Source organism: Pleurodeles waltl, chromosome 4_2, assembly GCF_031143425.1.
Source record: "Pleurodeles waltl isolate 20211129_DDA chromosome 4_2, aPleWal1.hap1.20221129, whole genome shotgun sequence".
NCBI lineage: Eukaryota > Metazoa > Chordata > Amphibia > Caudata > Salamandridae > Pleurodeles > Pleurodeles waltl.
The window spans coordinates 889,386,266-889,400,194 of NC_090443.1; the positions used below are offsets into that span (position 1 = coordinate 889,386,266).

General features: G+C 42.4%; 1 protein-coding gene across 1 annotated transcript in view; it reads right to left on the reverse strand.

The window, feature by feature from the left end:
* BTF3L4 (basic transcription factor 3 like 4) overlaps positions 1 to 13,929 on the reverse strand; it is a 37,001-nt gene that overhangs the window by 17,899 nt on the left and 5,173 nt on the right. The window contains exons 2-3 of the mRNA XM_069232673.1: positions 6,847 to 6,908; positions 2,859 to 2,972 (exon numbers count right to left, since the gene is read on the reverse strand). Coding sequence (XP_069088774.1) covers positions 2,859 to 2,972; positions 6,847 to 6,900 — 168 coding nt within the window. The 5' untranslated portion in view covers positions 6,901 to 6,908. The remainder of the gene's footprint in view (positions 1 to 2,858; positions 2,973 to 6,846; positions 6,909 to 13,929) is intronic.

Genomic DNA, 13,929 nt, shown 5'->3' on the forward strand with positions numbered 1-13,929 from the left:
GGACCTGAAGTAATTCTGTCCACACAACCATCTACAACGTGTACTACAAAAAAAAAAAAAAAAACCGGTGCCCAAGATACATCAGGTTCGGCTTCAATTTGCACACGGCCAATGGTGCAATTCCATAGATTTCTCAAATGTTTTGACTCAAAGAATCACATGTTCACTGGGGAAGAGAGGGTGGGAAATTCTTTGCACTCATGATAGGGGGAAGTAGGCTATGTACGGTGTGAAGTAAGCATACTGGAGCAAAAAAACACTCCAGGTAGGACCTGAACTATCCATTTTGTAAAAAAATAGAAAGCAAGGTCGCAGGTACACATTACATCTTTTGTTTCATGAATGTTGATATTAAGACGGCGATAAAAGTCCCAGTTCTACAGGCCAGAAATGCCTACACTGCCCTTACAGTTGTTGCTGTTACCCCAATACTGTCTAATAGCAGTCGATGTGCAGCCACTGACATACATGATTCAGAAAAGAGAAACTTAGAGAAAGGAATACCTTTCACAATACAATCTATAGATTAATTTCAGAGAAGAGATCACCCATAGTTGGTGATTAACTGACTCAGTTAAATCAGGTTATTACAAATAAGGGAGAGCAAAGCGTGGAGGGCTACAAAACGAAGAAAGAATAATTGTTGCCAGAGTAAATTTTCTGCAGATCAGTAAGGCTGAAAAGTGAGCATGTAGAAGACACTAAAAACAAGCTTAAGCTAAGCCAATAGATATCTCCTTTTGCACCTATTTGCTTCCAATAGGGTTTGCTAATAGAGGAAAAAAGTGATGTGGCTGCATCACTGCATAGACGTGTGCCAACGAAATGATGCAGATGCCATTTAATAAACCGATCCAACATAAAGCAGTAAATTAAAACAATGAGGCTGACTAGGGCAAAAGCCCATCCTAAAAGGCAGACTAAACCCTCAAATAAAACATTAATACCAATGGGCTGGGAGCACTGGGTGTAGGACAGGGAGGGAACTGGCCTGCTTGAGGTTGTGTTAGGGCACCCCACCATCTCCTCCCAACAAACAAATGAGTGGGGAGAACAAAGGATGGGGCGTGAGAGTGCAACACTGAGCATGCAGGAGTGTTTGGGGAAGAGCAGCACACAAGAGCCAGAAACCATGCACTCCCACGGAGTGCGGGAAGAAAAAGAAAAAAGTAGTTCCCTAAATGTGAGCAGTGGATGGAAACCAATCATCCAATCAAAAAGATGGTGAAGAGGCGGTGTTCCAGGGAAGGGACAGATACGATGGACAAGGAAAGCCATTGTAATGGGTTGGGCACAACAGTCTTTCACCCAGTAGACTGTAAAAAGCTGATAAGTGAGACATAAAAAGGATACTTTGACAATGAAGTCTTTGGGTCAGTATTCACAAAAATGCAGTAAAGGAGGGCAGAAGATGAAAGTTAGCCTTATGTTACAATAGCATTCAGTGGATGCATCTTAGTATCTAGCAAGCAGAAGTCTGAAGTAGCAGGACTAGCAACAGCAACGTCCTGTCTGAAATGAAAATGAAGAGGATAGCACCACACTCTTCAAAAGGAACCAAGAAGCAAGTTGTTAATGGCAAGTGAACCAGACTAAAACTAGCAGAGATAGAAACCCAACAGCCACTGCCTGAAATGAATGGTTTATTTGAAACTGGTATGGAGATGAAGCCAAGTAATTGCTCTTTCGACTTCTTGTGCACAGTCTGTACACCAGAAGATAAGGAACTTGATAAGTCAGGTCTCTTTAAAGCAAAAGGAAAGAATAAGTCTGGTGCCAAAAAATAGAGTCCTCGTTCTGTGCTAGTTCTTGGAGGAATGAATAATCAATGCAATTTCTTCCTCCAAAAGAAGATTTAAAAAAGAGGGGTAGATTTTACCAAGCTTAACATGCTGTCTGTGTAACACGTTTTTATACATCCAAGTGTCCAGACCTCCGTTTGAGGCAGCCAGATGAAACCTTGAATTGAGATGTTAAAGTCAACCAGTAGAAAAGAAGTGGTTAAAAAGGAAAGAGGAGTTTGTTACACAGGGAGTGGTAAATTGGTCTCACATGGAATAATACAATCAGCCCTGGAAGCTGCATCACGATAATAACCATAATGAGATCATATAACCCAGAGGCGACAGCAAAATAGTCAGTGGGGTAAAATTACATTCTAAGGATGAAAGAGATGCATACAAAGATTAGGGGAATAGGACCGAAACATTCAGATTTTCGGAAGGGAATTAACAGTATAAAAAGCACACACTTCTCAGTGAAAGTGGACTGCCAAACAGATTCGATTATAAAGCTTAGGAAAAATATTAGTATATTTCCCTAGGAGAAGGAGTGAATAAATGACTCATCAAAAGTGGAAGTGATGTAGACAAGCAACACAAGGCAGGTGGGAATAAGACGGGGGTGTGAGAAACAAATAGTAAAGATCAGACCTAGGTAAAGCTGGACAACAAGTTCAGCTTGTCAAAAGGAGGAATAGGTGACTACATTAATCTGCCTGTCTTTTGCTGCACATTCTGTATTTCACAGCTGTTACCAACATCAGAAAGTAAACAAAGTAATGAGATCTATGAACCCAACAGCCCCCCCCAAAAAAACGCAGATTAATCTTTCAAAACTTATATGAAAAACAGAAAATAAATTTAACAAAATGTAGAAACGAGGTTGAGTTAAATAACCAAAGCAAATTTCTCACAAGATTACCTCTAACATTAATAGGGTTTGTAGAGACCAGTGTGGGTCTAAACAAGCTGCTTTTCAGAAATTAACACCACTGCAAGCCCATGCATCCAGTTTTATAGAGAGGACACATAGTACAGTTGCACAAGTTATGCATAAACAAGTCACAAAAACACTACCTCTTCAATACCAGCTATATTATTTACTGCTAGCTTTTTTAAAGAACTCTGTAGTTTTTTGTCATCAGCTGTTGCTGTTCGGTGTACGACTTTCTTCTTTCTGCGAGCTGTACCCTGAGTAAACACAAGGAGAGTGTATTAGTCAGCAAGTCCAAAGATTTCACAGCTGCTTCTGCATGTGTTGAAAACCATCATAGAAAACACTACAAAAGAAAAGTGCTGACTTCCACATTACAACAGAGCTCTGATCTGAAAGCAGATTGTCATTCCCCTACTGCAGGCACCGGCAGTTGTGACTGAACCATCTGCTTTTAACACATGTCCATATTTCTCATCTAAATCTAGGCTGTCATTTGTTCGAACTGCCTCCACCTTAGGTTTTGGCTTAGTGTCTAGATTATTTTACCCACAAAGTAATTTTGATAAAAATCCACATTAAACGAGGCCAACAATACAACTTAAAACTGAAACCAATTGAAAAGCATAACTTACATAGTTATTCATTTTTAGTTAACCAACTTGTTAGAAAATGGGTCTCTCGTTGACAAAGGTATAGACCTTTGTCCAAATAGGGACCACAATCTTAATCAGGTAAATCACACACAATCCAAATTATCCTCTGCCCACCCTCTGGTAGACTGGCACTGACCAGTCAGGCTTAACTTAGAAGCCAATGTGTAAATTATTTGTGCAATAAATCTTACAGTAACAGTGAAAACACCACAAAAATACACCACACAGGTTTAGGAAAATATAAGATATTTATCTGATTAAATTAAAGTCAAAATGATAAAAATTCAATAAGCACAATTCAAAAATATCACTTTTGCAAGATTAAAAAGTTTTAAAAATTACCTATGATGTCTTGGTTTCACAGAGTACCTGGTTTGTGTCAAAAATTACATGCACGGAGACCGCAGAGGAGGAGATGCGTGGAAAAATAAAGCGTGTGTCAGATTTTCCAGCACAGACAATGTGTTTCTTTCCACGCTACAAGGGGCTTGCATCGATTTCCAGCACGAACCCTTGGTTCCTCACTGCGATGCAAGTTTCTCTTTGATGTCCAGGGACGATGCAGGGAAATCCTGGGCATGCGGGACAAAGTCACAGGCGTTGCGTCAAATTCTCCGTCGCATGGAAAGCACTGCGTCAATCCTTCACTTGGGAAGGTGGGCTGCATCGTTCCGGTTCATCGGTGCAGTGATCCGGTAGGGCTGTGTGTCGAAGTTCCGGCCTCAAGGCAGGCCCAACATTTTTTCACTCGGAAGTCGGGCTGCGCCATTCCGGTTCGGCTGCGCAGCTATTTTCTCGCCGCAGGCAAGGCTGTGGTGTGTTGTGTTTCTGGCAGGCTGTGCATTGATTTTCGGAGCACATGGAGTTCCCTGAAGAGATGAAGTCTTTTTGGCCCCAAGACTTCCGAAAACAGGAGGCAAGCTCAATTCAAGCCCTTGGAGAGCACTTCTCAGCAAAGTCAGAGGGCAACAGAGCAACAGCACAGGGCAGCAGTCCTTCACAGCAAAGCATTCCGGGTGAGTCCTTTGGGCAGCCAGGCAGTTCCTCTTGGCAGGTTGCAGATTCAGGTCCAGAAGTGTCTAAGTTGGTCAGGTACCCAGTTTATATCATCCAAACAGCCTTTTTTGGGGTGAGGAGGAGATTTCAAAGAGTGGTTTTGAAGTGCACAAGGTCCCCTTTCAGTACAATCCTATCTGCCAGGGTCCCAGTAGGGGGCAGTCCAGCCCAGGAAGACCCATTCAGTATGCAGATGTGTGCAGGTGTGACTGAGCATCCTGTATTTGTCGTCTCGGTGAAATGCACAAGGGAGCTGTCAACCAGCCCAGCCGTGGATTGGAGACAGGCTGTAAGGCACACAAGGATTTTAAGTGTAGAGAAATGCTCACTTTCTAAAAGTGACATTTCTAAAATGGTAATATAAAATCCAACCTCACCAGTCAATAGGATTTTGTATTACCATTCTGGCCATACTAAATATGACCTGTCTACTCCTTTCTGATCAGAATCTACCACTCAAACAGTATATGAGGATAGTCTTAATGTTAGCCTATGAAAGGAGCAGGCCTCACATTAGTGGAAAACGAATTTAGGAGTTTGAGGACATAAAACACACAGGTACATGTCCTGTCTTTTACCTACAGAGCACCTTGCCCTATGGGTTAACTAGGGTCTACCTTAGGGGTGACATATGTAGAAAAAGGGGAGTTTAAGGCTTGGCAAGTACTTCTAAATGCCAAGTCGAGGTGGCAGGTAAACTGCACACCGGCCTTGCAATGGTAGGCCTGAGACATGGTTAAGGGGCTACTTATGTGGGTGGCACAATCAGTGCTGCAGGCCCACTCGTTTACAGGCCCAGAGTCCTAAAACTAGCAAAAACAGTGTCAGAAAAGGAGGGAGGCAGGCAAAAAGTTGGAGGATGACCACCCTAAGGCTGTCGGGTCTAACAACTGCTTCTGAATGGTGCTATACTATGGTTGAAATAATTTGAATTGTGGAGCCCTTGGCGATTGGTTCCAGAAGTAGATACACTTTTGTTAGACAAAGACACTTTGCCTTGATAAACAGATGCCCTGTAAAAGCAATTATCAAAATTGAATACAAGATTATTATTTTTTTTATTTTTTTTTAACAATTATGCCCTCACTTCAAAACGACCTGCTTCGCGCTAGCTTAAGCGCCTACATCAAATGTGTTGGTGTGAGCCGATATGGACTTTAGAATCACACCCAAATCCCTAAAGCACTTAACGGATAAACATTAACCAGGGGAGTCACAAGTTTAAAACAGTATTAGCAACTTTTCTCCATCGAACTCCAAAGAAGCCAAGGGTTTCTGAATGACTAGAAAAAGTAATAAAACTATATGTAATGATTGGGATGAAGTCTTGATAAGCATGCTTTGGAAGGCACTGTAGAATAACTGCACCAACACACAACAAACAGAACAGGCGTATACCAAGTGTACTGTTATATTACATACCACAGTGTTATCAAACAGCTTAAATACGCTGCTATATTTAAACATACCACCGATCTACAGTACTATCTAAGACCATCCAAGTGCAATAAATACTTGGTGGGGTACAACTATCGTTTTTCTGACTTTTGATGTTGCTAAACAAGACTACCAACATACTACAACTACTGGAATGTCTATACTCCTTACAATTGTAAACACCTTGCTAGGAAAACGTCCTTAATATGGATCCGGTCTGAGACAAGAATGTCTATTTACCTTGTTCTCTGCATTGAGCAGATCCTATGAATATGATGAAACACGTGGTGTCTGCCTATATAATCTGGTGGTCTTTGTAACAATGTGGTCTCTTGGCTTACATGGGAATAAATATTGGACTACGTATTTCAACAACCATAAATGTGTATTTTGTTAACCGACTAAAATATTAACTGATTACTGTGCTACTCAGCGCTCCCTGTGTAATTTCAAAATTGCACAAGCTAGTATCTTATAAAGCATCTGACATTGTGTTACCCAATTTGGGAGTAGGTGAAGATGGACTGAACGTTTTATACCAATGGGTGGCTAATAAGGCGAATTTTAAAAGAAAGATACTGTTTTCTAGTGCCACCAATTATGGTCGATCATATGGGTGTGAGGAAAAATTCTGAATTAGGTGCCGTGACTAGTTTAGCATAAGCATTTTCGTTTTTTTTTTTTTTTTTTAAATACAACTATGGGAAAAAAATGTAAACTAAGCTAACGTGTTAACTAAGCGGCTTGAGCTGGGTTACATCAGACTATACACTGTCTTGGTGCTACATTCAGAAATAGAATTACATGGCTCCCATACAGTTGTTTCTCAAGTCCGCCTTGCCAGCAAGACCCGAAAGAGCTTGCCAAATGAGCATGCCTCCAACATTTTGCTGAAAATCAGTCCTAATAAAAAAAAAAATATCAAGTTTACGGAGTTAAAAACATTTAGCAATTAGGGAATAAACAAATATAGTGCACTTACCTTGCCCCCTATCCGAACCTGAGCCTGAAGTTTGGCTAGCTTTTCTTGATTCATTATGAAATCTGAAAAGAAACAGATTACCACTCATTTCCCCATGTCTCAGTTAAGGTACACGTAACAATGCTGAAGCCAATTAACATTTAGTACAAGAATAACGTAAGTGGTCACAAAATATAACTAAAATGTACTCAATACAAGTTATGTCAGAAAAAAGGGGTAACCCTGCATTCCTCAATCTGGGAACTTAATTGAATAATTTCCTGGAACGTTAATGATCTTGTCAAAATTAAAAGGAGTGGTGGCACAGTTAATCTACCGACAGGTGCCAGACTTGTACTTCTCCAGGAAACTCCACCTGGGCGAACACTGTCAAGGTTTTCAGCAGGGCCCATATATACTGATAGCACATGAGGGATTTAACAGGGGATCCAGAGGGGTGGTGATTTTAACGAGAAATAATCCCCGGTTTAAATTGACCAAGAAATGGAAGGCCCCGGCGGTGTGCTATGTTTGTGTACAGGGAACCTGGGTAATAAATCCACACTGATCCTGAATGTCTATGCCCGCCATCCCCAGATTAAAGCCAAAGGTTTGAGACAATAGGCCTGTACTTTTGCAACATACAGACACAAGGCATATCGTAGCGCTTTATTGACGTCCTGGATAGGGAAATGTCAGATTCTCTTCATTATGCACCACGGTAGGCCACTGAATTGGCCCAGTTGACCCATGCTGGGGCTTGTCCGACGTCCTGGATAGGGAAATGTCAGATTCCCTTCATTATGCACCACGGTAGGCCACTGAATTGGCCCAGTTGACCCATGCTGGGGCTTGTCTGACCTATGGAGGCAAATCCCCCCCCCCCCTCCCCAGACAGGCAGTATTCCTGCGTTTCGGGGGCAGACAAATCCTTTCCCCAACTAGATTATGCATTTTTACCTGCCACTGCAGCGATGGTGGTTCAAGAATTTAAATACCTAGCCTGGGGAATACCTGATAACTCTCCCCTCACGCTTACCTTGGGACATGAGAAGACAGGGGGGGGGGGGGTCTGGTAGAGGCTGGAGACTTAGCACCTGGAAGTTGCATGATAGGACATTAGTAAAAGAGGGGAGGGCATCATCCAGGCTGCACTTTGCAGAGTGTGTCGGTGTGGTCACCTTCCCAGGGTCACCCTGGAAGGCGCATAAAACAGCCCTGAGGTACAAAGTGCAAAATCAAATAGCCCAGGGGTAAAGGACAAGGGCTCAGAGAGTAAAGGAACTGGAGAAAGTTTGCAGACAAGGAGACAAGTTATCTAATGAGTGGAGGAAGATTTGAAGCTTCTAGAAGTCAGGAAAGAGAACAAAGGACGGTGACCACAGAGGCAGCAGCCGAAAATAATACACTACGCAGCAAAAACAACTATGAGGCAGGAGACAAGTTAGGGCACTTACTGGCTTGGCTAAGTCAGAGCAAGTTTGGAGATGGGTTGGAGAGATCAGTTCAGACGAGGGAGAGACTATTTGAATTTGAACTGACTGTGGCATAGTGGAAGAATTTGCCTGTTACTTATGTAAGTTGCATACAGGACTACAGCTAGCAGAGGAGCGGGGGGGAAACTTTTTCTAGCTGAGCTATGTCTATCGGTGTTGCTGGCAGCCAACATGCCCAGCCCTGACAAGGAGCCCTCACTGAAGGAGCTCACAGATGTCAAGGCAAGTATGTCAAATGGGAAAATCATTGGGACCCTATGGCTTCTTATGAGAACTATACAAAAGACTCTGCGATCGATAGTCCTCATATTCTCACTATGCTTGAAGGGGCCTTTGCAGAAGGGATTCAGTCACTGGATCTCTGCCATGCCACCATAGTTGGAATACCAACGCCTGGCAAACCAAAACACATGTTGTAGTTCCCATCGGGCCATCTCGCTCAACACAGAAGTGAAGGTGCTTGCTAAAATACTGGCTAACTGCCTGATTGGCGTAATCCCCCACTTAGTGCATAAAGATCACTAAGGTTTCATGCGGGGAAAAAGTGACCCGGCATAATTTGCAGAGAATGTATAACTGGCTAGAAGTGTTGGAGACACTAGCCATCCTGTAACTAGACGCTGGGAAAGTGTTGGACTCTGTGTCTTGGTTTACCTTTACCAGACACTGGGTGCCTTTGGATTTGGTCCCAATTTCTGTAAACTGGTCACGCTCCTCTACAAAGCACCTTTAAGCAGCTGTCAGTCAATTGTTTGTCCCCCTTGGGGATTTTTTTATTTTTTATATTTGCTGTTAGCTCCCTGGAGTTGTCCGGGACTCGTATTGTAATTTGTAGGTGTGGGGGGATGGGTTCCGATATCTAGGTATTGAAATACAGCAGGATAAAATGCAACTTCCGGACAGAAACCTAGCAGTAGGCCTCCAGGAATACTATAGAGACGCAGATAGTTGGAGATTATTGCCACGGTCATTGTTATGGAGTGCCGCATCTTCAAGATGGCCTCACTCCCTAAATTGCTCTACATAATGCAGAAGACCACCATTTTGCATTGCTTAAGTACCATTTCAACAGAACAGACAAAATGACAAGCTCTCCCATGGGATAGAGGCACTCCCCGAAAAGCCTTACAAGCCCGAATGTGGTCCATGTCCAACAGTGGCATTGCACTACCAGATGTCAGGGTATACTGGTGGGCAACAGCTCCAATACATTAATGAATTTGGGGGGAGGGGGTCGCCCCTAGGCTGGTCCCACCATCCAGACTCTAGGTCAGTTATGGAAGACCACACATATCTACATAGCAATCGCATAGGAGGAGTCTTCTGTTGCATCCCTCCTGGGCAACCCTGGGGATATGGGAAAAAGCCAGTAGGAGTTTGGGGTGGTGTGGCCAAGTGACTGGGCGCTCACCACTGTGGAAGGGGCACACAGTACCAGGAGGTCGAGGTGGGTGGGGTAAGGCTTGCTCCACTGGTAGGACCTTATTGGTATCTCTGCAATGGATGACGTCCTAGTCGCAGGGGGTTGAATTCATATGAAGTCCTACAAAGCGAATATGAATTGGATGCCACACAACACCAAGTACTTGCAACTGTGACAAGCCCTGAAGGCAGAACACTTGGTTTGGACTTCAATCCCCAAGGCTCTCCCATTGGACAATCAGGTCCTCAGTGAAGAAGTGGGCACAGGGTTGGCATTTCAAATTTACGGTTCCATACTGGACAATAAAGCAGACACCCTGTGGTCTCAAGGCAGGTGAAATCCCTTGCTTGTTGTAACTTCTGTACACTCGGGACATCTTCACTGAGCTACGTCCACATATGCCTCAAGGGCAAAATGCTAATCACAAACGAAGGTGCACTCCCTGCAAGTGGGTTGATGTCCAGCAGAGAACACCACTCATGGATTCGCATGTCTGATGCTGTGATATCCACTGGTTCGCAACAAGCCACTTTTCAAATGGCTAAAGCAGTTTTACTCAAAGTACGGCCCGGGGGCCGCATGCGGCCCTTTTGACCTTTACATGCGGCCCCCAGGACACCAGTAGGGCCAGGATGCTGTTTACTCAACTGAGCACTAATGTTAAGAGGATGTTAAATTAACAGGCAATCCTTTATTTAAATATTATTTGAAGTAAGGAAGTTGCCCTGCACTGCTTAAATGCAGGAACACTTTCATTCTTTAAGAAATCTTGCAGCAAATGTCTACAACTATGATAAGGGTTCTTAGAAATTCAAAAAGTACATTTCATTAAAACAGAACCATTTCATCGGATAATATCAGTGCATGGAGAAGTATTTTTTTTAAGTGATAGATTTCAAACATAAATTCAGCAACATTAATTCTCCCCCCACCTTCATAACAATGCCAATAGCGAAATAAGAGGCAAGTCAGTTATCTGCACTCTGATTGGCCTGATTTCCTATTATACAAGAACAATTTCATAATTTATTAAATTAAACACAGGAGAAAGGTTTGCTCGGCGCACATCCTGAAGCCATGCATTATGAGGTCCTCTTGCATACAATAATGAAGAAAATGAAGGGAACATGAAATAAAACTGCCTAGGATCACACAATTAGGTAAAGAGGGGAAGCTGGGATTAATGCCAGGTTTTCTGGTTTCACATTGTGAAATTCAGCTACTAGATCGATATGCTTTCCTGCCCCCTAAGCCCACCATAAGTTCTCCCCACCCAGAGCCCCCTTCTGCCTTTCATCACCACTCTGCTAGCATCAATGCGGCCCTCGGTCACACAACAGACCAAACTTTGTGGCCCCTGGGAAAATGTTTGCGAGTACCCATGGGCTAAAGAGTTCTTGGGCAAGGGGGGGGGGGGGGGGGGGGGAGGAGGGGGGTTAGCAGGCGCCCACCCTCTCCTCCCATAATGCCAGTGGGGTCACATTTCAATGCACACGTCCTAGACAGAAATACAAGCAACTGCACTCTCAAGATAGAGGCAGGAAAGTAACTGTGCTCAGGCATTTCATGAGCTGTGGAGGACAGAGTCGGCAGAGAAGACAGGAGACATTTTTGTCTCCTCTGCTGGAATCCTTCTTGGTTTCAGAACTGGCTCAGGAAAACAGGTGGCGTGCCATTCGTAGAACACCACTGGTGAATGATGGATGCACCTGCCATGCCACCAAACACCAGGGTGCAGATTTTGCACAAACGTAGGTGCTTATGTGCAAGGCAATTTGTGCACACTGAGCATTTTGAACACCTCCCCCAAAACTCATTTTATTAACTAATTCGCCTTTAGTACTCATTTCTTTTGATATATGGGAATAAATCAACAAAGGAAGAGTACATACAAGAAAGACAGTGACAATGTTTTGCCATGGTAAATAGATACTGTCCTGCGGTCAGTGCACTCACACACATCAGCTACTGTCCCTCTGGAGTTGCCAATTTAAAAAAAAAAAAAAGTTGAGGTAACATTTTGTTGCCATTACGTTTATTTTAATCAGTATTTATTTAGTTGAACATGAACATAACAGTCTACGAAAGGAGCCATACTTTAAAGAGCATACACATTTGTATTCAACAGTATTCACGCAAAGAAGAAAAAAAAAAAACACTCCAGAAAAGAAAAAACAGTCAACATGTGTTTCACAGCTCTGAAGGCAGCTTTATCTGGGCTCTTAAATTAATCTGATCTCTTATCTAGAAGCAAATAAATCACTTCCAACTAGCGAGGAGCATGCGATCTGATGTATACATAACGACACCTGACAAGTGGCGCTAAAGTCAGGAATACTTGTGTCCGTCACACTTCAAATCGGATATGACTCAATCTATCGAAGTGAACAAAGTTAAGCAAAATAACCCGTTATTTTGTTGCAATGAGCAGAGGTTCACCCAGAAAAGCTTTAAAGTCAGGATGCATGGATGTTTTTCACTGGATTTTTTTAAATGTACAAATAAATGATGGTCAAAAGAAACGTACAGCCAACTGGTACACCAAAACCTTAGCCCAAGAGAAAAAATGAACTAGAGAAATATTCAAATTGATAAACTATTGGTCCAACAATGTAGGGTATTATAACGTATAAGACACGCTTAATAAAACAAATAAAAACCAATATGGAGGGTAAAAACAACTAGCCAAAATCAAAAATGGACATTTTTACATCATCTAGGTAAACCTAACTCAAAACTATTTTGGAGTTTAGTAAATAGATCTTTCGGACGCAAATGAGCAAATAACACCAACGTCAGTGAATCGGCCGGAATTAATCGTAGTCAATCGTGTGGCACCACAACTGTGACCGGAAAGACACAAAAATCTAATTTTTGCCCGTCTGACCTCAGCTGCCCTATCTGCAAGAGTCATCAGCTGCGAATGGTATAGTGACCTCGACCAGAATGGCATACCGGCAGCATTTTTCTTAAAGCGAGATGGACTTTGGGCAATGGTTGTGACTCCACTGTTTAGTCAATGTCTATCCTTGAACTCTACCCCAGGATCCTTGAGAGATGCTATCCTCCATCTAGTTTTAACGAAGGGATCACCGGGGAATTCAGCAGGTTAGTTGCCAATAGACTTAACAGATTTTGTATTAAAGTTTTTTCGCAAAGCTGCTTCTTAAGGATTTTGAGATATGGGCAGAACTCTATACTACCATCAACCAGATGGGATTTCGACAGCAAGTAGTACCACAAATAACCTCCTAGCTCTCTCAGGCAAAAAAATTAGAACAATGAAAAAAGCTCCATTGTACGCATGTTCTGTAGATTAAAAAACCTGCCTCATGACCAGGTATAAAGGCAAATCCCGTAGGATAAAGTTCAAATGATGTGTTATTCACCCAATCCTATTGCATGGGGTAGAGATGCCCTACTCAGTACTTAAGTAAGCATAAAACTGGGCAACAGTTTCAGCAACAAGGAAAATAAAACAATGAATGAATTATGTCTTGATTTCCCTTGCTAATTATTTGACAAGCTGATCAAAAGTCTCCAATAAGCAGACAATATTACACTCTAAGAGACCTTGATTAGTCTGCAAAGATTAATTGGCGCCTTTGCAGCATTACTAGACATGAAATGGAAATAAAAACGAACCTTCAAAAACCCACCAAATGATTTTCAGAAGAAAAATCATCATAAATACACAATACCTTTTTTAGAAGTAATATTTGACAATCATTGCAACCTCTAGGCCTCTTAAATCTCTGCAAAACAACTTGTGCATCCCATTCCAGAATGGATCAAAGTAATAAACAGTAAAACAATTCCCTCTGACATGTGGCCCTTAAATCCGGAGTGGGGGTGATGCAAAGATGTTGGATGTCATACACGTAAAGTTGAAACTCCTGTCCCATAGGATGGTTGTTTTCCCAAAAAGAACTTGACCCTTAAGTGGAAAAGGACTTGGTCTCATCTAAACAGTTGGTTTTGTGAGCATAACAAAGACTTTTACATGTGTGTCCAGCCATTAAGCTCGCTCAGATACTGCATCGAAATTTTAACTTGTTTTAAGTAAGAAATTTCAGGCAAGTTGGACGCGGAATTTGAATGGCCAAAAAACGCAGTTAAACTGCAGGTTTGTTAGATATATGGACTTTTTTTTTTTCTTCAAAATTGCTGGCAAATTCACAAACT